The following is a 24,848-nucleotide window of genomic DNA, read 5'->3' as shown; positions in this document are numbered from 1 at the left end:
TCCACCTCGACGCAATTTTTATAATTTTAAAGACCATGTCTGATCTTTTGAGAGTCGTTTTTCGTCTTGAAGTTTAAATTTAGAATCGTGCTTGAAATAAAATCAGAAATAGAATTGTGCAAAAATATATTTTTTATTTCGAAAAGTAAATAAACCTGCACATATTTACGTAAAACATTGAACAGACAATCGTGTATTTACTAATCCCTTTCATCTCCATTTTCTTGCACCACATGCATTCTCTTATTTCATGTTAGATACTCTGTTAATGAAAATGATGTCATCTGCAAGTCAGACGAATAAAAGGAATCAGGAAAGAGAAAGATTGTTATAAAAATTTTGTTGCTGGAAGATTAAAACATTAAACGAGACAGAAATGAATTAACTTGAAAATGACTAAAACAAAACTTACTCATTAAAGAAGGGGTATTGATTCGATCATGTGCAAGATGGATATCCGAGGGAAAAAAAAGTACATTTTTCAATGTACATTAGAAAAATGTAACTATGTGAGTAAACAATGTGAGTAACATGGCACACAGCTGCACATGGTGGAAATAATGCAAAAACGAAAAAATTAATCACAGAGGTTAGACCTTCACTAGGGTGTCTGATTGCCTGTCAGCTGCAGCTACTAGCATGACCATATAGTCCAGAAAATGAGGGGGAAAAAATGATGGTAAAGGAATGAGGAAATTGATAGATTACCAACCTAACAAGGCTATACAGTGTACAAATCAAATATCCACAATGAGATATAATGGAAAATGTGTTGCTATGTATAAAGATCCTATTATAGAAACATGTGATGATTGACTCAGCACATCACACATGCTATTAGAATGTAATGAAAACACGCAAGAAAGAGAAAAACTCAGGATGATCTTAAATATAAACTGATATTTAACATATACAGCTGCCTCACCTCACCAAACAAACATAATCATGTCTTTGGTAGATTCGTATAAACAAACTAAAGAGCATATACTTAACAACATATATATTATCTAAAAAGTAAATATTTAAAAACTCTTTAAAGATAATATTAATGAATGACCATAAATGAAATAAAAATACTGCTAGAAAACAGCTAGCCATTTATCTCCAATATATGTATATGAGGCTCCTTTCAAACACTTCTAGTATTAATGAAAGCATATTAGTATTAATGTAGGTAAGTAAAATAAAAAATACAGGAGTGTATCTATATCATAATACAGATTGATAAAAAAACAAACCAAAATAAACCCTTGCTAGAAAATAGGAATTGCAACAGTGATCTGGCAACCTGAATTGAATGCAAACAGGATGGACTTTGGAGGCCACCTGGACCCAACACTAGGTAGGTAGCAACAAATGTAAGAGGGCACCATCTACAGCACCTCCCCTGCCTACACATTTACCAGACCTCTTCTATCCCTCACCCCCTTTAGCCCTTCCTCCATGCACCCAAGAACCCCATCTCCCCAATGAAAAGACAAGAAGGCAGGTAGTAAGATAACAGGTTAAATTAAACTTTGAAATACACCTGATAGCAGAAAATAAAATTTGATGCAGTAAAAATGACTGCAAATGTTTGAGAATACAAGTCTGTATGCATGGATCGTTGATGCTTAACCACAAGTTTTAAGGGAATGGAGAGAAGAAAAAAGAATTAGCTGCCTTTATTTTAGGGTCCGAGCGATAACTTAAGAAGGGAAAAACAATAAAAGAAAACAGCATAAATTGGTAAATCTTGTCCAGGAATTAGCTATATTCTTTGTATTGAGCAATTGCATGTTAAGCAGCACAGCTAACAGAAAGTATATACATGTAAACAGATACTTTTGCAACCAGATAACAAAGTTTATAAATTGAATTTTAACATGCACACACACAATTTTCTGCTTTTTAATGCATCATGTTTCAGTTCTCTTTATACACGCACCATTCACCTACTTACCTATCGGAGAGGTGTAGTATAGAAAAATGATGGAAGCAAGAAGTCTACAATTAGTATTTTAAAATTTCTCACAAAATTAATACTTTTTAAATAAATATGAAACTGGTGGTTATCTTATTTTGAATACTGGACATTAAAGGGGAGGAAAAAAATCTGAATGTGAAATAACATTGACAGAGAAAGAGAGTGCACCTCCATGTGCTTATGCATGCACACTGCTTGTACGATATCATGGTACATCAGCAAATGAAGAAACTGATGTCAATATCCCCACAATCCATGCCCCCTCCACCACCTCAAAAAAAAATTATAATTGTGAAGATGCAAAGGGTTTATATAACATCTGTTGCAGTAAAACAAAAGAATAACACACGTATAGAATTTTTAAAATGAGGAATCTGCAGCTCATGTTAGTCATGTAACCTTAAAATAAAGTCAACCAATCTTGGCCATTACTAGCTTAAAAGCAAAAAATTTAAAGTTAAGCTTTGGCTGTGCTTCATTCTGTGACCTTTGAACTGGGTATCACCTACCATGCCTTACTGAGTCACAATGAGACCCAATAGAAGTTTCATCATAAGAGAGTGCTAGAAAATGTTCTGTCACATATACAAGAAATTCTTATGGTCAAAAAGTATCACAGCTTTATGCTTTGACATCATAGTCAAACAATCTTTATTATGGTGTTCATTTCAGCCTAATTAACCTCTGTCTTCTGTTGGCAGCCTTTCCTAAGTAAAGATTATGGTGCAGAGCACTAAGTTGAAATACAAATAAAAAATAATACATTCTGGAAGAACAGACATTTTTTCTGGATTTATATTATAATGCCTATATTTTATGTCATAAAAAATTATGCTAAAAATACATTTTTGAAAGAAATTGACATGATGTTTTCAGCAAGATGAATTGTTCAAGATCCATCAAACTTTTATTACACCAGATAAATGAAGAAAAGTAAAGAATGGTCATGCATACTGCATCACAATTCGTTACAGTCAAATCTCCCTACTATGCCACCCCTCTACTATGCCACTCTCGGTATTATGCCACTTTTGCTCGGTCCCGACTATAAATTCAATGTAAAAAAAAATTTACTATGCCACCCCTACTCTCTCTACTATGCCACTTTTTTTGTGACTGTTAAAAGACACAAGTTGTGAAATTCCGCGCAGTGCTCGATTATTATACTGTATGGTTGTGTGGGACATCGCAGTTAGGTGGGATGGAACATAGCACGCACACAGGGAGGGTGGAGGCTGGCAATGTGGGGGGTGGTCGCTGGCCGGGTGACAGCCACGTGACAGAGGGAAGGTGTGAGGGGGTCGACTAGCGACAGGATGCAGGTGCGCGGATGTGGTTGGGAGGGGTGGAGGATGAAGAGGCGAGGGGGAGAATGAGAGGAGACAGCTAGCGAAGCCGACGATTCTTGAGAGCTTTGGACCAGACCTGGGCAAAGGCCTCCTGTCTCTGACCGGCCCTCCCGCCAGTATATATACTATACATACAGTATTAGGTAAAACTGAGTTAACTATATTAGTCCGGCCCTCTAAAACCATCCCAATTTCTCATGCGGCCCCTTAATTGCCCACCCCTGCTTTGGACTGACGGGTAACTTGAGCAAATAAAGCCGTTTTTACGAACCCTCTCTACTATGCCACTCTCTCTACTATGCCACTTTTGCTCGGTCCCGGTAGGTGGCATAGTAGCGAGATTTGACTGTAATAGAAAAGAATAAATGTCTGTTGTATCACTGAGTGGGTTGCCCATTCACTGTTGATTCTGCATGCTTTTAGTATCTGATGCTGCCACGGTGCCTTTGTATGATTCTTTCCAAGGCTGGCAAATTCCTGACTCTGTTGCGCTGCAATTAGATGCCGAAGGCAATTATCAATATAGTCCCCAAGTATTGCTAATATACAAATATTATCCAGTAATGGCTAAATAAACTGGATAATCATGGAAACAAAGAAGCCACATCATACAAAGTTTCAAAAATCATCCTGTAAAACTTCTTCAGTTGGAACATAGTGTGCTAGGTAAATTAGCCCAAAACTTAAAGTAATAGTGACAGGAACGGTTTTGGCAAGAAAATGTTGGGAGATGGCTGTGTTGAATCTAAAAAAGAATACGCAACAAGAAGAAAACTAAACACGAGAAGCTATAACTAACATTGTGATCAAACTTGCCTCTTCTCTTGTAAGTGATGATCTGCTTGCAATGATAGCCCTTACTTCCCAAATTTCTTGCATTATCTTATCAATGTCATAGGCTTCTACTGATCGAGGAGACTCTGGGTAAAACTGTCTTGGACCAAAAGGATGTGTGGTATAATGGTCCTGTTGATCATCACATGGATGTGATCGAGGAGACTCTGGGTAAAACTGTCTTGGACCAAAAGGATGTGTGGTATAATGGTCCTGTTGATCATCACATTGATGTGGAGGGCTGGAATCAATGTCACATGCAATCGGTCCTCCAGGGCCAAAGCCAAGAACAAAAGACACAATCATCCTCTGTTTATTCTCTCTTGTGAAAACAGGAATGTTTAAGTCCATCTTCTTCCCTTGCCTATCTTCCAGCATGACTTTCACGTTCCAGCCAGTGTTGTCTAGTACCCCAGAAAATCTTTCCAGTAGATTCAATGCTTGTGGCGACTTCAACAGCCTATTTACTCTGTGGACTCCCCTGAAGTCTGTGCCTGCCAAGGCTGCCAGCCTTTCTCGGGATACAATACTATTATCTGCAGGGAGTTTAGTGAGAAAGAATAGTGGCAGGTTTCTCTTTCTACATCCAGGGACTTGCTGCAGTTTCTTTTTAAATGCATCATCTGCCTGTTTCATCATTCTATAAAGCTTTTGTGGATGACAATCAAGAAGCGTTCTGCTTGGAGATGGCCAATAGAAAACAAGAAAGTACACAAAAGGATCAAGGTCTATGTATTCCTGCTGTTCTTTTATTCTGCATAATTCTGCTGACCACTTTAGGACAGAGCTGAGATAGGGTTTTTGTTCAGATGGGTCGCCAATATCGCTACACAGACAAATGGCAGAGGCAAGAGCCATGCTCAAATCAAATCTGTTCCAGTTTGAACGTTCTAAATTTAAGGTCATGAGTTTGTTTATGAAGAAAACATTTTTTCTACCATTCCGTTCTCTGTATATTTTCATTATGCTGAATAATGAATATCCCCCAAGTTTACAAACCAATCTCCTCCTTTGTCCAGGATTCATTTTCTGTACATCCATCTTAAGCAAATCATCTTCATCAAAAAGATTTTTCAGAAGATTTCTGTAACGATCAAGATTACCTTCACTTAGAAATATTGAATGTGCAGAATGCCCATACTCATTTCCTGAATACAGTTCCACGCCATCTTCTGCTGATCTTAAGGCTTGAATGGCATGCTCTTGGATGGATTTCAACCATAGTACATGTTCTCTGATTATTTTTAGATTTTCTGGAATGAACTCCCTGTCTGAAAAGAATCTTTGTAGTGCTGATGCTGACTGAAAGACACAGCAGCATTTTAAGATCTTTACAAGAAGCATAATTATATCCATCTGGCCAAAGCAACCTGCCATATTGGGTGCAACAAAAGTTTCCTTACAACACACTCTTTGTTCGTCACTGAAATCAGAAAGACCTTGCTGTGCATATCTTACAGCCTCCTGTAGTATCTCAGGGTTGGCTGAGCCTCTATTTCTTTCACATTCCTTCAGTAGCTCAGAAAGACGGGACTTTGAAATTTGTCCTTTGGTGTCCAGCAGGTAGCAATTCTGTGGCAATTTTTCGATGGCTTTATCAGCCCATTTTACTGCATTATCCCAATTGTTACAGCTGCTGAAAAAGCGAGCCATCTGTTGGGCAAGCATGGGGTCATCTGTATGTTCAAAGACGAGCTCCATGCATTTGGCAGCACTTTCGTACTTGTCTTCAGCAATCAGGCTCTGTATGAAAGGAGAGAATTTTGACCTTGTCTTGTCATCAGCCCAGCATCTCTTTTTCATAATTTCGTTCACAATACGAAGAAGCTCCCGATATGCAACATCACGTTTAGACCTCTGGATGATAGGACCCCAGAGAAACTCCTCCATCAAGTCACCATGAGACTGTCCATTGTCCAAACTGATGTCTAATATATATTTGCAAAGAAGATGGCAGCTGATCCGAAGACACTTTGTTCTTCCAGATAGGTGCATGTTGTAAGTAAAAGTCAACAGAGGATAGGCTGGCATATGCACATCCCAAACTTTGGGAGAATCATGGACCATGAGGGGATCAAAGCAGGAGAGTGGAATACCTTGGAATGAAAGATCATAATGGTTTAGCAGTGCGACATACTTCAAGACCGTCTTCTCTTTTCCTTCCTGAAACTCTTCAAGCAGCATTTTCACTGTCCTTTCTATGTAATCTTCATTGAAATTTTCCTTCATAATATTGAGTCCAAGGAGGCTATCGGGATTAGTCCCGCCTTTACTGTCAGTGAATTTCTGTTTAAGTGTTTCATACTTGTCCAGAAAGAACTGGACCTCACGCTGGCTAAGTTTCTGAGTTAGGACTACATTTGTCCTCTCATGCTCCTCAGACAAATTCATCCTCCGAAGGCATGACAAAAAGACACACACAACTGTATTTAATCCCCTTCTGTCACATTCTTCATCAATAAACTTCTTGAGACTGCCAACCTTTTCCTCATCTTCATTGTCCAGCATTACAAGCACAGGGCTTCTATAAACACGCTGACTCTCCCCGAGTTCGTATAGCTGAAAGATCTGTCGTGCAGTTTCTTTGGTGATTCTTTTGACCCGACAACATTTGTACGCCGACTTCAGATCCCAAAGAACATTCATGGCAACTGTAGTTCCTCCTGCACCTGGGTGATGGTAGATTTCAACATTCCTGAAATTTTGATGATCGACGGCATATTCATTCTTCAGTTCTTCCCTAGTATATGCAAGAAGGCGTTCATATCTTTCTCGTCGGCACACATGACCTTGGAAGTAGAAGTTCCACCAGGTGGCACTGTTACCTTTGTAGAAATTTTCCTCGGTTTTCAAACTCAGGTCACAGACCTTATTCACAGAAGACTTTCAGCCTCCTTGCATTGCTCAGCACTGACGACATCCAAATCGCAAAGCTCCTGCTTTACTTTATTGCCCAGTTCTGTTTGTACTCCTGATGTGGTTGCTACTACACACTGACCATCACTGAGTACTGGAGATCCCAACAACTGAATGACTGCCTTATTTACCTCAAAGAACGAAAATTTATAGATGCATCTGTTTTCGTCTATATTCATGTTCCTTTTCTTAAGGCCTTCAACCCAAGCATCAGCAAATCTTTTGGATTCAGCAATCATGAGCCACTGGTTCTTAAATTTTAGCAACAGCTCTTCAGATGCTTCGATGAACACGTCATCGTGGGATGTAACAAGAATGAGAATGACACCACGGCCTTTTGGGATGCTTTTCTTTAACAGTCGAACGACCTCCCGATATCCCTCGCTCCTTCTTTGCTTCCACTCAATGACCTGAAGCCCCTCTTCTCCATCTGAAGCACAGCCGTTGCAAAGTATCCACTGTTTGTGTGGAGATTCCATCAGATCTTGAAACTGTTCGCATGTCCTTTCTTCTTGGGGATCGTCACTGGATTGAATAACATTTTTTGTTGTCTTCTTGTTGTAGACTTGCTCTTTCTCTTTTTCAGCATAACTATACAAGCCATCCTTATCACTAACTGGATCAAAGTCGAGGATGCATCTCCAGTCCATGTTGAAAATAAACTGAAAATTTTGAGAGAAGTCAGGGTGAGACACATTCATGGATGGAGTGGCAAGTATTCGGTAAAAATTCCCCTCGAGTTTGTCTCCTCCACCACACATGTAATCTTGAAGTGTCTCAATCAAATTTTCACGGCAAGCGCTTGTGGACGACTTTTCCTGCCGGCGTCTGTCCTCGGTCAGCTGCAACTTCTCTCCAGAAAATTGTTCTATTTGCTTTGAGTCTTGCTTTGTCGGAATTCCAGCACTGAGTCGGTACAGTAGAAGATCATGTTCACTTGTATTCTCTGATGTAACCGTTGCTGATGAGGAAAGAGAGCTTATAAAGAAGGCATGATCCTTCACCCAGTCACTTGTAGGCTCAACATCCACCTCACAGACAACCAGAGGGTCATCGCTGACATGGTCGGTATCTGTCACGTCGATTATAATTGGTGGTTTAATACAATGCAGTGCTGTTTCTCTTAGCTCAGGACAAAATCTTCTTGTGGTTGACAATCTAACAGCATCTTCACAATCCTTCTTATCAACAACTATTCCCAATACTTCTCCATAACCAAAATGGGTACAATCTGTATCTCCAATGCCAAAGTAGATTGTTCCATTTGTTCTGTCATTAAGACAAGCTGCAGCAAATTCTGTGACTCTGTCTGCAATGTACTCACAAATGTCAGCAGTGGATTCTGAAGCTACATGGGAAAAACTGACGAACTGGATTGATCAAATTTCCAGCACGTTCTTCATGCTTGTTCAAATATTTTCCTTTTTGATAGTTGTGAAATGTTGTGGGTTCCTGCCCAAATTCACGAACATATTCAGTTCTTTGGAGGCATGGCTTAATTTTCTTTACTTCAGTATCAGTATTTTCTTGCAACTTATAAGGATCTTGGTCTTTCAGAAAGTGGTCTCTTATAATTATTAGTTTCTTCCTGTGACCAAATATAAGTTCAGGAAAATTTTCCTTGAAGTCTTCTCCAGTCATTTCTAAAAAAACCTCTCCATCTATCCCTGCTTTCTCTAGAGCATCCAGTATGCTTCCAATTACACTGTCATCAAGATGTTCTTGTTCTAAAGCTGGCCGAAGCCGTTTTTGCAGGTCTGCAACCGTCAAATTTCTCAAGAATTCCTGTGGTGCTGTCGATGCCGCTGATGCTGCAAATGTAAAATATAAACCATATTACACCAAGCATAAAATATATTACACCAGATAAGTAACTTATTACACCAATTCGCACGAAAATGATTGGTAAAATAGCCTGTTTCTTGCAACTCTTGGTACAAGAGTCTGAGCTGGCATTTTGAAAATGAGGCAGAAAAAAGATTTGGATTGCTGTAGACTTTGAGTATGTGTTTTGTAGAGTGCATATTTTGATAAATTAAACTGCCACTAACACAACAATAACTACACGACATTTGCAATCAAACGACTGGACTTCACCACTGCCTACTGACTGAAAGAAGTTATATTCAACTTTTTTGTTATTTCTGTAAGTAAAGACATAATTTCCACATAATTTGTGACATGGAAGGAAAAGACAGGAAATCTAAATAGTTTTAATTATTTATACTTCAAACATGTCTACTTTTTGTTGCCTTTTTTCTGGGTTGTTTTAACTCTTCTTCGTGAGAGATTTGATTTATTGCTCACATTGTAGCTTAAGTTAGCAAATCTACAGTTTACCTCTTCCACTGTGTCAACATGCACAGTGACAGTGAGAAAAAAAAAATTCAGTCAGCAGTTTGAAGCAACGAATCAATAATCCAGTAACAGAACAATAACAAACCTTGTCCATCCCAACATCCCCTCTTAGACTGAGGTCGTCCTGGAGGCTGTAGAATCTGGAGAAGATCCGGTTGATACCTCTTTAATGCTTCTGTGAATCGAACATAGGCTGTATCAGGCTTCTTCTTGAGTATTTCCAAAAAAGCTTGGATTTTTTTCTCTGTCAATTTTTTCCAGTGAGAGCTTGCCCTTGTCTAGGTCTGAAAGAACACCATTGGCGTACAGGCGGTCAATCATACCGTGCTGAAGGTCCAGCTCTTCAACGAGTCTTTCCCAGCAGGACCTGATTTTCTTCCACTCTTCTGGCCTCATGGTTACCTGCAACAATGAAGAATCTCTGTTAAACGTTGCCTTTTGTTTCGATATCAATCTCTTGAAAACTATTTTTAATGTAAAAATTCCATCTCACTGGGTCCTGCTGTTCCAACTGTTAAGTGCCATCCCAAATATGAGATTATACTCAAAGATGCTGGTCAATAAACAGACGTTAGCAGTCATTAGTTTGGTTCAAAATAATTTCTACTTATTATTTTAGAAATACACAATGGGATTGACATGAATTTAAAATGTTGATACGATTGAAGGTTGAAGCCAGTGGGAGAGCTTCGGGCACGTGCTAATGACGTCATTCCCCATCAGACAGTTTCCGTTAGGAGCCTATCAGGAAACAAAGTCTTAAATTCTTTCCAAGTAAAATTTAAAAGCACACAAGGATATGGAAATTGTACGAAGCTACACAAACTCCAAGAATAATGAATCAAAATCTCTTGACAAAATTGGAAATAATAAACAAATAATGAACTGATGGTGATGATAGATCCTTCCAGCACGTAGACAGAATGTTGAACTGGTGAAGGTTTTTCGCTGGTTGCTGTCGTCAGCGGATGAGTAGACTGAGTCGTTAATGTGTTAATGAGCTGAGTGTCGCAAGGGAAGTAACACCATTTGAGAGGTAATGGAGATCATGTACAAAAGGCTTTTCGGATTTAATAAACTTCTGCAGTTTATATTTGTATAATGGATCTTTTTGAGGAAAGATTGAAGCCTTTATAGAGAGCTGACAATGAGAGCCATTTTAAACTCTGCTTGCTTGATCAGATAAAACGTTTTCGTTCCAGGAAGAGTTAATTTTTGTTTAGCAAGGCAGTCTCCAGGAATATGTACATATGTACTTTCTCTTTATTTTGGACTTTTTGTGGACAATAACCACCATTACTTAATCTGATTAATGAGTCAGACCCTGAGAATCATAAGAAATAATAAAGATCGGTGAGAAAAATGTGTTGCGTTTCACGGCTGGTAGGTGTGCGTGAGTGCGCAAGAGAGAGAAAGAGAGTAAGAAGAATAGAGCTCTCCAGCAAATATATTAAAAATCATCAACATCTTGGTATTGAAAGAAAAATGAAGTGATCGTTGTTATCTTCATAAGTTTATTTGCGAGTATGAATCCAGGTTATTAGCTGTTCACCCCATACATGACTATGTTTTACCAAAGACATGATTACAATTTCCAATGTTCGACAATACTATCCTTTGTCCATAGTCTGTACAACTTAAATACTGAATGTGAACAGAAGAAATAGGAATATGTAGTTGTTAAAGGTTAAAGGGAAAAAAACAACGAAAAAATGAACTTACTTCCGTGGTTCGCAACTACAGCTACAACACTTGTGGAAAGACGGACTGTTGACCTTTACAGTTCCCACCTGTAGACAGCCATCTACCGCTCTCGTTAGCAAACAATCTTTGATTCAAACGGTACTGGTGTATTCGCACAACTTGTAATACCACACTGAATTATTATCCCAGATCACAGCGGGAAAAAAATGATATGACATCTTGTTTCTATTTTGATGCCGATCACCGAACATTTCCCACCGATCTAAACTAAACTTTCATGTTGACGATTGTCGTTCATTTGTACTTGGAAACCATTATCTGGTTCTGATTGTGTCATTAGAGCTCTTAGCAAGAAATGTTTACTTTCAGTTTCGCTTCAGTCACAGTTCAGTATTTTTAATCGTGTCACAATAGAAAACACCGTAGAACCCATTTAATTACGCGAGTTAATATATATATTATTGGAAGTCTCGGGGAGCAGACAATGAAGCCTGAAGAAAAGGGAGAAGAAGGAGGAGAAGAAGAGAAGAATTGATTTATCGACCACATAATGGTGCAGGAAGAATTTGACATGAAAATGAGTATCTGCACAAGCCAGCCAGTCATAAACCTTTGACTGCTCCCCTCCATGTTTACTTTACCCAAAGATCAATATCACATCAATAGAATTCTCTGCAGCACCAAGATCTTTCTTGGGTTTTCATGACCCAGATAACAGCACCAGTACAGACACAGATTAAGGGACGGGGGAACCCTCCATTGCTAGGTGACAATTTGTTGGGGTTGTCCTATTATTTATATTGCGCTAGTCTTGTTAAATTCGTAAAACAAAAAAGTGTCACGACCCGCAACTCTTATTGTTAATGCTAGTTGCTATAGCATTACCGCTCTCCTCTGTTGGAGGGTTCTGTGATCGATTTCAACAAGTTTGTGTTTTTTCATATGCAGGGTTAGTCACAGTTATATTACACAAATCGCTTATTTTTTTACCATTTAAGTGTTATAACATATAATGTTGACTAACCCCATTTATGCTGTCAAACTTTGTTGGCGTATTTTATCAAGAAATGAACCCAGTCTCGTGTATATTAAGTCTCATAAACTCACGTGACACAAGCTTCCGCGTTGTGCGCGCACCGAATTTACGTACCGCCAGATGTATAGTACAGTGGAACCTCGGTTAACGAACTTAATCCGTTCTGGAAAGCTGTTCGTTAACCGAAATGTTCGTTATCCGAAACAATTTTTTCCATAAGAAATAAAGGAAATAGATTTAATTGGTTCCCAGCCCCTGTTGACTCGCTATTTGAAAGTTACAGGCTATATAGGTATTTGTTTTAATGAGAACAGTTATAATGCAATATACAGTCAAATCTCCCTACTATACCACCTACCGGGACCGAGCAAAAGTGGCATAGTAGCGAGAGTGGCATAGTAGAGAGTGTTCGTAAAAACGGCTTTATTTGTTCAAGTTACCCGTCAGTCCAAAGCAGGGGTGGGCAATTAAGGGGCCGCATGAGACTTGGGATGGTTTTAGAGGGCGGGACTAATATAGTTAACTCAGTTTTACCCAATACTGTATATATAGTATATATACTGGCGGGCGGGCCGGTCAGAGACAGGAGGCCTTTGCCCAGGTCTGGTCCAAAGCTCTCAAGAATCGTCGGCTTCGCTAGCTGTCTCCTCTCATTCTCCCCACTCTCTTCATCCTCCACCCCTCCCAACCACATCCGCGCACCTGAATCCTGTCGCTAGTCGACTCCCTCACACCTTCCCTCTGTCACGTGACTGTCACCCGGCTAGCGACCACCCCCCCCCACATTGCCAGCCTCCACCCTCCCTGTGTGCGTGCTATGTTCCATCCACCTAAATGCGATGTCCCACACTACCGTACAGTATAATAATCGAGCACTGCGCGGAATTTTACAACTTGTGTCTTTTAACAGTCACAAAAAAAGTGGCATAGTAGGGAGAGTAGGGGTGGCATAGTAAATTTTTTTTTACATTGAATTTATAGTCGGGACCGAGCAAAAGTGGCATAATACCGAGAGTGGCATAGTAGAGGGGTGGCATAGTAGGGAGATTTGACTGTAAATGGAGTTAAATAAACATACAAACATTAACGAAAGCATTTAAACAGAAAACTTGCCGTTTTGACGGCGTGGTTGGAAACAGGTGTGGGGAGGAATGGGTGGAATTACTGCTTTGAATCCCCTCTCCATGAGCACACGTGACATTGTAAAATCGGGGAGATTTCCCTTTTCTGTAGCTTTGAGGTTGAAGAAAAAAACTTGTCCAGTGTCTGCTTCTTCTGCCTTTTTTTGTAAAACTCTTCGGTAATACGACATCACATATCCGACAGACGCATGCCACCTTCATACTTTGAAATCATTTCCTTTTTCAATTCATTTGTTGGCCGCGTCCTTGTCATTACCTCACTACTATTAATTGCTCTTAATCTTTTTTGGAGCCATGATTGAGGATTATCTTATTAAAATAAAGCACAACAATCACTAAATAAGAAGGATGCGCACAGGTAAGGAACGACTGATCGTAACTGTGTCTCGAGCGCGAATGATGACATGCTGGTCGGTCACGTGTGGTTCACATGGCTGTTCGTTATCCGAAATTTTGTTCGCTATCGGAGACAAATTTTTAACGAAATTTTTGTTCGTTATCCGAAATTTTGTTCGCTATCCGAGACAAATTTTTAGCGAAATTTTTGTTCGTTAACCGAAAAATTCGCTATCCGAGGCGTTCGCTAACCGAGGTTCCACTGTACATGTAATTATACAGATTATCCGGCGGTGTCCTGTGTACGAGGCACGTAAAATCATAGGGGACAACCTCCCGCGTCATTTATTCGAAGGCGTCGCTCCCGCACTGGCAATCGGACCATAGGTGTGGAGCAATAACATCAGGATCATCTCAGCACCGAATCGATCAGCCATTGCTATTTCTTTGCCGAGTTAAAGGTAAGCGAGCTTTATTGTATTCCGCTTAGCCCTGTGATGATTCTGGAAAGTGTTTTTAAACGAACGCTAAATACCGTTTAAGCGTTTCAGAAATGTTGGTACACGTATATGGATGAGAAACACTTGTAGCGCAGGACCGCTCGTCAGTCATCTGAGTCATAGGTTAATGATTGATAGAAAAGGTAACTGTTGTACTTTGTCGAACCGAAAGGTAAGTTCTTGTATTTAATATAGTTGTATTGTCCCAAATATACTTTCTTACATGGTGTTCATTGATGCCGGAATTAGGTTTCTTTACTGGACTGTCATACTTGAACATGTAGTGATCAGAAACCCGAGCTTAAAGATGGCGTCCCGAACCCTACAGCAGTTCTCGCACCTGAGTCAGTGGCTTCTAGTTGTACATTGAAAAGAGCCGTGAAGTGACAGCGTTAACTGCTGCGAGTTTTTTTTTTTTTATTAAGTCCCCTGCGCTCACGTGCACTTGCACAGCACAACGTCAGCATCGATTTTCTTCCTGTTTACAAATCGCTAAGTGGACAGACAATAATTCTCAGAAACCAACCGGGCATAGCTTTTGACAGTCGACAGTCTCACAAAAGATGGCGCACCCGGATGCAGATACTGTGACGTCACTCCGCTTCTGTCACTTGCTAACAGCTAACCCGTCGGACACATTTTAACCGATGCAAAAAGAAAAAAAAAAAAAAAAGAAAAAAAAGGAAGAAAAAAAAAAGAGAAAGAGAGCTAAAATATCCCTATCACCTTGTTCATTAAAGGCAGTTTATTAACGTCACACAATTTCTCGCCCCACTTCCTTGTGAACAATGGATCGTACCCGAGCCTCGTTCACCTCTGTTCAATAGGAGTGACCAGCCTAACACGTATTTCTCTTACTCTGTAAAAATTAGTACTGCCACCAGCCGCAACAAGTGTGACTTTTTATGTTTAACATACTTGAAGTTCATCATTTGACGATGAAGTATGAGAAGAAAAGTTTGTAAACCAATTCCATTTTGAGATATGGGCAGTCAATCAACCGTGCACCTGAAAAAAAAAATAGTCACAAGGACTGGCAGACCACTGTGACACAAAAATGAGTGTATTCACTATTTACTGTCACATACTCAATGCATCCTTCTAGCATATATTGAGCAAGTGTAACTAGAGCCGCTTACCTAGACTATCAGACCATCAAAGAACGGCCACCATGTCGACACCCTTAAAGGGAAAAATCAATGACTTGTTCTCAGTAACGCCGCCACAGTTGTGAGAAGCCTATTGAGATACATCAAAAACAAAAGTTTCGAAATAATCTGTTGATAATGATAATGAATATTTAAACAATTTTTTCGTTGCAGCTAGGTTGCTATGAGGCAGGAAGAGTGGAATAAAATTAAGGCATGCTGGGAGAGGCTCGTTGTAGAGCTTGATCTTGATAATGGAATTGTTGACCGACTGTACAGCAAGGGTGTCCTCACAGATCTCGACAAGAACCGGATTTCAGTGGAAAAAATTAATCAAGAGAAAAACAAAATTTTTCTGGATATACTTCAAACAAAAGATGACGAAGCGTACGCTCATTTTAAGGATGCACTGAACTCGTTTCAGCCTGCGCTTGCAGAGTTGCTACAATCACCAGAACGACTTCATAAAAAAGGACAAAGGAAAGGACAAGGTTTGTTGATATTTAAAATATTTATCGACTGTAAAATTGTAATTGCTACACATTCAAATCTTTCGTGTAAAAAAAATCTTTTCGAAGGTTAAAAAAAAAAAATCAAGCTTTTATAGAACGCAGAGAATAAGTTACACCAGAGGTTCTCAACCTGTGGGGCGCGCCTCCCTGGGGGGGGGGGGGACGTGCTTACAAGGGGGTCACGAAGGTGGTAATTTTTTTAAAGTTTCTTATACCAGTATTAGTGAAATTAGCTTACATTGCTGGCTAAGGGGGGCGCGCGGACCTACCTTTGTTCGTCAGGGGGGCGTCACAAGTAAAAGGTTGAGAACCGCTGAGTTACACTATTTTACTAGAAAATTCCTTTTTTGGAGAAAGCATACGACCCTACCTGGGAAAAAGATATTCTGTTGGACCTTCACGCCCTTGGCTTTCCGTGTCGTATTCCGTGCTTTATCGAAAACATTTCATATCGCCTCTTTCAAGTTCGTATTGGGTCTGTTCTTTCCGGACCCCATGAATAATTCAGTATTTTTTCATCAGACTGTTTAATAATCCCGTTGGCTTAAAATTGTGCAATTGAACAGTTGCGATTGTAGCAATTTTATTGTCAATTCATAAGAGTGAAAATGCATTCTTCTGAGATTTTTCATGTATATGAACCTTAAATTTATTTATAGATCTTGTTAGTTATACAAACTGCTTTTTGTTTGTGGTGCTTCATGTATCTTTATACCAAAGTTAGGTATTTTTGTTGTGCAGGACAAACACAGCAGCAGACAACAGCAAAATGTTTGGGCAAATTTTCTGTTGAAGAACTAGAAGAATGGCTAAAGCCTATTTTAAAGGAAAGAAACATTTCCTCCTCAGTTCTAGACATCTTTAGAGATCAAGAAGTAGATGGAGAAGTGTTTGAAAACCTCACCGATTCTGAGCTTGAAAAACTTTGCCCTGATCTTAAGTTTGGCCCCAGGAAAAAGATTCTACATGCAAGAGATCAGTGCCTACACGGAGAATGCCATGATACGTTTCAGGAGTCCCCTGCTTCTGAATGGCAAGCTCGCCAAAGAACCGAGTATGCAAGAGGATTTGGATGTGTTCCAGACATTTCTGAATTTTACCACGTGGGGAGAATTTTGAACAAGCATGAAGAGCGTGCTGGCAACTTAATACATCCAGTCCGTAAGTTTCTCCCATGTACATACGACAGTCTTGCCTATGAACACATTGCTGATGAAGTCACTATATTTGGGTCGGCATGTTTGAATGATAGAACAAATGGCATCATCTACTTTGGAATAGGAGACGTAGCTTGCGAGAGCTACGCGTATGGAGAGGTTCTGGGGGTTGTTCTAGACAAAAAGGAATGCGAGGATGCCGTGAGGCTCTCAATAATGAGACGATTTTCTGAAGAAATGATTGAAATTGTTCAAAAATGCATCAAGCCACCAGTGTTCGTTCCTGTTGTAGGCGTTGATGACGAAGATCGTTTTGTGTGTGAAGTAGACATTGAGCCAAGAAGTGACTGGATTAAGCAAGATCATGCTTTCTTCGTGAAGTCAAAACTGGATGCGAGCAGTTCAGAACTTATTTTGTATCGACTAAGCGGAGGAGTTCCAAAATCGCAAGATGTTAGACAGGTTGAGAAATTCTCTACTGAGAAAGTACAGCTTTCAAAAGACAGACAACAGCAAGAAAAACAATCAGAACGCAGAGAGCTGCCCAGCTTAGTTGCAAAACTAGGACAATACATGTTTGGAGGGGAAAACATGCTGGACGGTAACTTTTACCGAATACTTGCCACAACAAAGATAAATATTGAGGACCCAGAGTTTTCTCAATCTTTCCAGTTCTTGTTCAAATTAGAATTCAGGTGTGTCCTCGATTTTGATCCCAGCAGTGACAAAAAAGGTCTGTACTACTATGCAGAACACAAGGAAGAGAAAGTCTATCTCTTGAAGACAACAGACGATTTTCTTAATGACTCTTTGTCTGGGGAGCAGCCAAACCAAAGAAGTCCACAAGAAACGTTTGACAAAATGATGGAGTCTAGACACAATTCTTGGATATTTTGCAATGGACTTGAAGCAGAAAATGACCGGGGTTTTGATGTCCTTCAGTGGAAAGAAGAAAAGAGCGGAGGCTACAAAGAAACTGTCAGATTTTTACAACAGAGCATTCCAGAGGATCGGGCTGTTGTCCTTATCCTAGTGACCTCAGATGATGACGTTTTCATTGATGCATCTGAAGAACTTCTTTTGCGTTTCAAAAACCAGTGGGTTATGATCTCTCAGTCCAAAAAGCTTGCATATGCTTGGATTAAAGGCGTGCAGGGGAGAAATGTGCGAGTTGATAAAAACAGATGCATTTGTGATTTTTTGTTTACCGATGTAAACAAGGCCATCGCTCAACTTCTCAGGTCGGAAAATTTGAAAGAAGATATATGTTTAGTAAATACTTCAACCGGTGTACACGAAGAAGTATCTAAAAAACTACAGCAGCAGCTCTGTGACCTGGACATTGTCAGTGCAAAACAATGCAGTCATTTAGAAGCTGCTGAAATTGATTTAAGCCGACTGAGTAAGGAAGCTGAAGAACAGTTTTTCAAAGGAAATTCAGCATCTTGGTTGAATTTTTATTTTAAAACACATGTCTGTCCTAGAAATGTATACAACTTTCTTCTAAAAAATGTTAGAGAAATGCTGAAAGGTGAAGATGCCCCAGACAATGCAAACGTTGGACGTGTTGCTGTCTATCACCAAGCTGGTGCTGGAGGCACAACAGTTGCAATGAACGTATTGTGGGATTTAAAGGCCGAATACAAATGCTGCAGGATTAAACAAATCGCAAGAGAAACTGCAAGGCAAATCCTCAAACTGTATGAACACGGAGAAAATCCGGACCACCACATAAAACCAGTTCTTGTGATGTTGGATAATGAGGATGACGAGAATGTCAACAGTCTTCAAAGAGATCTGGAGGAGGAATGCGACGCAAGGTCAATACAAAACATTGTCTGCGTCTTTCTTGTTTGCACACAACGCATGATGCTACCATCCGAACCTGAGGTGAGAAATATTTTTCTGAACCAAAAACTGAGTTTTTCAGAACGGCAGTTCTTTCTGGACAAATACGCTGAACTTCAGGAACAATACAAAAATAACAAAGATAGAGTAAATCCAGACAGCTTGCTTGGACTTAACATCATGAAGGAGGATTTCAACGAAGATTACATTAGAAGGACAGTGAAGACGATCCTGGAGGCAACGAACGATGAAAAAGTGAGAGTCGCCGTGAAATATACCGCACTTTTAAATATGTATGATGTTTCCTTTCGGGGAATTCCAGTGCCCTGCTTTGATAAACTAATGCACCGTCGAAACTGGGAAAATGACTTGAAAAGTTCGCCTCTCCTTACCTACACGTCCGTCACAGATAACAAAGGCCAGTACAAAAGACTCAGAATCAGTTGTAAGTTGCTATGCAAGTACATCTTGGATATAGGTGCAAATGAAAGATATTGTCATGGTGAGCTCATGGAAGAATTCATAAACAGCACCGTCTTTCGGAGAGCAATTGACTTTGCACAGAAAAAGCTGCTAGAAATCCTGAATGAAATCATGAAGAAAAGAGAATGGACAGACAGCAGGGTTCGGTCCAAGTTCTCACCGTTTATACAGATGCTGTTTGACGCCAAGAGGTTCACACAGGCTACCCAGTGTATGATCATGGTTTATGAACACTCTGAGGACCCCATTCTTGCTCAACAACTTGCTCGGTTTTACATCTCCTGTAAGAACTGGGACGAAGCTGAAAAATGGGCGGAAACAGCAGTTAAGCAAAGGTGGCTAAATTCCTTCTTATGGGATACTCGGGGACAAGTCTTTAAGTTTCAGCTCCATGAGATGAGAGATGAGTGTGAGCAGAGTCACAGTACAGTTGATCAGTTGATGGTTGATAAGGCTGTCAAGTGCGCAGAGAAAGGGTTTAAAGTTTTCCAACAGGTTGTGGAGATGAGTAAAAACGAACGCTCTGTACCTCCAAACATGGCAGGCTACTTTGGTCAAATGGATGTCATTACGGCTCTCTTAAAAATCATGAAACATTCTGCTGTCTTCCGGTCTGAGGCAACGTTTCAAAATTTTTTTAATGATGACAGTTTCGTTCCTGAAGAGCTGGTTTCTGACAAAACATGCATCCCCTGGCTTAAATCTCTGCAACGTTGTTTTACAGACTGCCTGAGAAGTGTTGAAGATGCAGGAGCTCTGTACTCGGAATACCTGCTCAGCAATTCCCTGAGTAAAATCTTTCTGAGCGAGAGTCATCTTGGTCGTTACAGAACGATTCTGAGTAACCTCTTCAGTGAAAATGAGCATTTTGATAGCGACCCCATGGGCATGAATCCAGAAAGACGACGCACAGCTGTTCGTACGCTTGGGGGTCATTCTTTGTATAGCGTCACGCAACTGTACTCTGAAAGACAAAACGAAGAAAATGTCCAGAAAATTCTGACTCTTGCGTCAACAAATCTGCAAGAAAGTACGACCAATGCGTTTGATCTTAACATGGCTTTGGCCTCTTACCTGTGCCTCTGTAGTCACGAAGGTACTGTGCTCCCTACCGACATTCCCTTTACTGATTTGTTAAAGTGGTCTAAGGAACTGATATCTAAAAGGCAACATCAGCAGCATCAGCGATATATTGACCTTGATCCCTTCCTCTATCTCCTTCTCTTTCATTGGCCCACAGAGAACCGTCAGAATTTACAACATCAAGCTGAAATTGATATGTTGAGTAAGACAGCACAGCAGGCCAAAGAATTCTTCCAGAAAAAGTATGCTAAATTAGAAGGTCAAAAGAAGAATACACCTCTATATTTCCTCACTAAGCACCCAGCAGAAAGAAGCATCGTCTGCAAAGAACAATTGTACCAGTGGGCAGGGAATCAAAGAAGGTTTAACCTCGCAAAACTTGTGAAGTCACCGAAGGCTGTTGACAATCTGAAAAGATTTTCAGGACGGCTTGATAGAAATGGGATGAGCATAACAGTCACAATCACAACCTCGGAAGGGAACAAAGCAGACCTTAATGTTGCTCTCTTTAAAAAGGAGACGAGACAAAGTTTAGTCAGAAAAAGAGTATTTTTCGTACTTGGCTTTGGACTTGGAGGACCAGTTGCCTGTGACATCGACTTAGAATTGCCCAGACCTCTCCCTTTCCACCAAAGAACTGCCGTCTTGCCAAAAACCTCTCGGTCATTTTTACCCGATCAGCTATTGCAGGTTGATCAGGAAATAGAAGAAGTTGTCAGACAGCTTAATTCTACGGAATCGTTCCAAAAGGAGACAAAAGACCAAGTAAGATACCAACTTACCAATTCTTTTATTAATCTATCACCCTCTAAGGGGTATTTTTACAGATATTTTTAAAAATATAATATCCATATTCACACACATTTTTATCTTTATATATATCTCTAACTCACTCACCACCACCCCCATCCCCCCTCACACAGACACATTTCACTGGTCGGTTTGTAAAAGCTTATATATTAAAAACTAATTTTATGCATCACTCATTCATTCTTTCTTCTTCTAGACCTTTAATGTATTTTTGCGTGTGTAATGAAATAAATCAAAGCATATAAAAACATTTAAACGAAGGATAAACCTGTGTCACGTGATGTTTCTGACCCTTATTCTTACATAAATCACAGGTGCATACACATACTTAGTTTTTATATGCTGTATTATTTATATACACTTAAGCTATTAATCGATTTGCTTCAGAAATCACATGTTTGGCTTTGTACGCTGCGTTTGTTTTACGAGGATCCGCAGTAGGAAGAGGGAATATTTATCGTTTAACTTGTTTCAGAGCCAAAGAGAAGCTTTGGAAAGTCGACTTAAGTGTCTGCACGAGCGACGCCATTCGATGGTAGTCAACAATCCCGCCTGGTGATGGTAAATAACATCCTTCCAACAAACTTGTAATTCTGCCCTCAGAACACAATTATTTTCTCAGAGTAACCTCCATCGTATACAAACTCATCTTTCACTTGTATTATCTCGTGTCAGTGGCAAAAACTCAGTTTGCTTTTATTCCAACGAAATTGTTTTTCAGTTGAAAATATATATTCGTGACATTTTTTGCTTGTTTTGCTGGCTTCCTAGCAATACCACCATTGTCTGGACTCTGGAGCCGGTCTTCTTCAAGCTTTTGGAATCCGCAACGAAACGGCTGTCGCTTTTTTCTTGAAAATACCAGACTGCTAAACTTCACGGACACGATTCCTGCACGTGATTCTCGGACAATTCAATCAGTTAAAGATTTCTAGGCGTCTTGGAATTAGGGATTCATATAGACAGATGCTGTTTCGTCATGAAAAAAAAGTTTGCTCTTGTTTTTCACCTCTGACATCAATGAAGCCTGCAATGAGTGGCGAACTATGTCAACCCGATGCAGACCGTGTACATCCTCCCAGACTCTTGCTAGGGAAACTAAAAGAATGCTAGCAGCAAATCTGTTAACGTTTTATTGGAGACTATTACTGCATTTATGAAACCTGTTACGTTTACACGATTTGACAAAAATATTATAAACTCATTTATTCTGTATGATTAGGATAATATTTGTTTCCACTGAGTTTTTTAGGTAACTGAAAAATTCATTTTATGAAACTGCTTCTTAAAAAAACTTTAGTAATCACATATGTTATTTGTATGTTATCTAAATATATTGGAGCCGCAAGTTAATTCTTATATTTTTAAAATAGCTGTTGCACAGAATCTATTCCGACAACCTCCATGACCTGCTGGTCTGGACGTTTGTCAGGAGTACGATTATCTTGGAGAGAACAATAAATGTAGTTAAGTGGTCGGAGCAACTGAGTGTCGTAGGCATAGACGAATAATTGAGAAAACCAGGAAGATTATCATGGTTAGAGTTATATATTTGTTGTATATTACGAGCTTGCGCCTTCTATACAGTGTCTCTGTACTCTAGAACAGATCACAAAACGCTTTTGTAACGAGGTCTGTTACATTTCTGAACAGGCGTTGAAGGTGCTACAACTCAAGTCGGTATATGTTAAAGTACCTGACAGCAAAAATGTCACCTGTTTAAAGGATCGTTCGTACATTGAGTTGCTTTGTATACTGTGCTTGGCTCTTTTTTTAAAACCTTATACTGTAAAGAGTTATGTTAAACACTACACTGAAATTTCCTTCTATAGACATAAATTGTTTGCATTATGAAATTGTACCTTTAACGCTTCCAGCAAATAGGTTAATATCATCAAATTATGTATATGCTAAATGTTAACCTGATATTTTTAGCTTTTTATTTCGTTTCAGTGGGTTTGAGGACATGTTGCTTTACGTTTGGTATTTGAAGGAATTCTGCATGTTTTTATGTTGGTTCTAGCGATTCAGTTGGTTATAGCGATTCTGCATGCTTACAGTTTTTCATGTTTTATAACAATATATATAAATATTACTGCTTTATTGTATTGTTTGCACTCATTAATTTACTCATTTTCTTCTCAATCCCAACTGATTAACTGAAAAAAGCAAATGTTCTTAATTTCCAGACAATACTAACCCAGGCAAAAGTTAATTAAACCTAAAGTCTTCTGAGAAAATAACAATAGAAAGTGGTACTAACTAAACTTTGTCTAATACCTAATTTTTAGGGGAGGTTTAGGATTAATCCTTTACGGTTAAGCTATCGACTGTGCAAGGACATCACAGCTCCCACTTCGCTGTTTTTGTAATGATCTCGACCAACTACAGTAGGTACTATAGCTCATTTCTACTTCTACTACTATATATATATAAGCACATTTATATTATGTAGTGCCTTTTTTCCAGCATCAGCCGGACTCAAAGCGCTTTACGTGCATATAGGTGCGCGAGTACACCTTTGTAGATTAGGCATCAAATGAACCTACAGAAACATGTAGACACAAAGCACAGCAAAATATAAATAAAGTTGATTAAGAGAGTGCTTTACTCCCCATCAAAGCCAGGCTAAAAGCGCCTCACAAAAAACAAAACACAGACAGCAATAATCACGGGCACTAGTCTCAAAACAAAGAGACCATTGCATACTCCTGTAGTCACTCATGCGGATGCCATCTGCACAGCCGATGCGGTCGGCAGTAAGTCCACTTCTGCTTGGAATCTTCGAGGAAAAAGTTTTGCTTCGAAATGTAGTTGAACAGTTTTAAGACATTTTCATGGAAGATCGAATCACAGTTCTCGGTGCTTCGGCCCAGGCTTTGCAAGCGGAAACATCGTCCCATACACAACCATTGTTAGTACTGCTTATCCTTAGGGTAGCACATCAGCAGACGTTGACACTTACTGTAATGCACTCGTGAGTACCGGAGGTTCACTGCATGTTTTTCATGTGAAGATCATGGTAAATAAACGCGTTTCACTAACAGGTAAAAAAACACAATTTAGGACTGAATACTATATGAATACATTTTGCGATGGGTATGGAAAACGTACCTGTACTGTACACGAGTTCCTAGTTTTGCATTTTTCTTTAATTTGTATCCCTTTTTGACTCTTTATTGAATATATGTATATATCTGACTTTTTCAAAAGGTGTTCAAATATTTTAAATCCTTTAAAATTGTTCCACCTTTCTAATAACCTCTTAAGAGATATGACAAATATAACAAGGACTCCCTCTTACAGTCAGTTCATTGAGGTAATAATCTGAACCAGAAGGGTCAACTCACAGCCCCATCCCCCCACAGACATACAAAACAAATAAAATCAAAAGAGCTTAACGCAAAGTTTAATTCCCTTGAAAAATTGTTGCACCGTTGTAAAATCCGATATATCATGCTTTATTAATGAAAGTGTTGGGAACGAAATGTCAAAGAAGGTAAAACGTTCCACATCCATCCAAACCAATTTTTAAGAAGTCATGTTTTTACAGGTAAAGAATCTCCTTTTTATCAACTGTCAAACTACTGAAATAAAACGATTTTAACTAGTATTATGAGCAAAGCAGTAAAAAATTTAAAAAAATCAAACGTGAATTTCTCATAT

General features: G+C 39.4%; 3 protein-coding genes across 4 annotated transcripts; 1 reads left to right on the top strand and 2 right to left on the bottom strand.

Annotated features, from left to right (window-relative positions):
* Positions 1-114: 114 nt before the first annotated feature.
* On the bottom strand, positions 115-7,544 carry LOC112573783 (sterile alpha motif domain-containing protein 9-like). Its single transcript, XM_025254382.1, has 4 exons — positions 7,197-7,544; positions 4,132-7,035; positions 3,667-3,806; positions 115-2,937 (listed from the first exon to the last, which is right to left on the bottom strand). Exons 1-3 carry the CDS (start codon positions 7,542-7,544, stop codon positions 3,735-3,737), a joined length of 3,324 nt encoding a protein of 1,107 aa, XP_025110167.1. The 3' UTR covers positions 115-2,937; positions 3,667-3,734.
* LOC112573782 lies at positions 7,033-14,421 on the bottom strand. The gene is made up of 3 exons (XM_025254381.1): positions 14,365-14,421; positions 9,509-9,701; positions 7,033-8,876 (listed from the first exon to the last, which is right to left on the bottom strand). The coding sequence occupies exons 1-3, from the start codon at positions 14,419-14,421 to the stop codon at positions 8,395-8,397; spliced, it is 732 nt and encodes a 243-aa protein (XP_025110166.1). The 3' UTR covers positions 7,033-8,394.
* On the top strand, positions 13,912-24,238 carry LOC112574462 (sterile alpha motif domain-containing protein 9-like). 2 transcript variants are annotated; one of them, XM_025255554.1, is made up of 5 exons: positions 13,912-14,102; positions 15,468-15,780; positions 16,543-21,137; positions 21,658-21,743; positions 21,954-24,238. In XM_025255554.1, the coding sequence occupies exons 2-4, from the start codon at positions 15,474-15,476 to the stop codon at positions 21,739-21,741; spliced, it is 4,986 nt and encodes a 1,661-aa protein (XP_025111339.1). In that variant the 5' UTR covers positions 13,912-14,102; positions 15,468-15,473; the 3' UTR covers positions 21,742-21,743; positions 21,954-24,238. The 2 variants fall into 2 exon arrangements, with proteins under 2 accessions (XP_025111339.1, XP_025111338.1); XM_025255553.1 differs by having other exon boundaries at positions 15,464-15,780.
* Positions 24,239-24,848: the final 610 nt, after the last annotated feature.

The sequence above is a fragment of the Pomacea canaliculata genome, linkage group LG10 (assembly GCF_003073045.1).
Source record: "Pomacea canaliculata isolate SZHN2017 linkage group LG10, ASM307304v1, whole genome shotgun sequence".
NCBI classification, from domain to species: domain Eukaryota; kingdom Metazoa; phylum Mollusca; class Gastropoda; order Architaenioglossa; family Ampullariidae; genus Pomacea; species Pomacea canaliculata.
The sequence above is the reverse complement of the archived record's forward strand: the minus strand, read 5'-3'. Positions and strand labels throughout refer to the sequence as shown.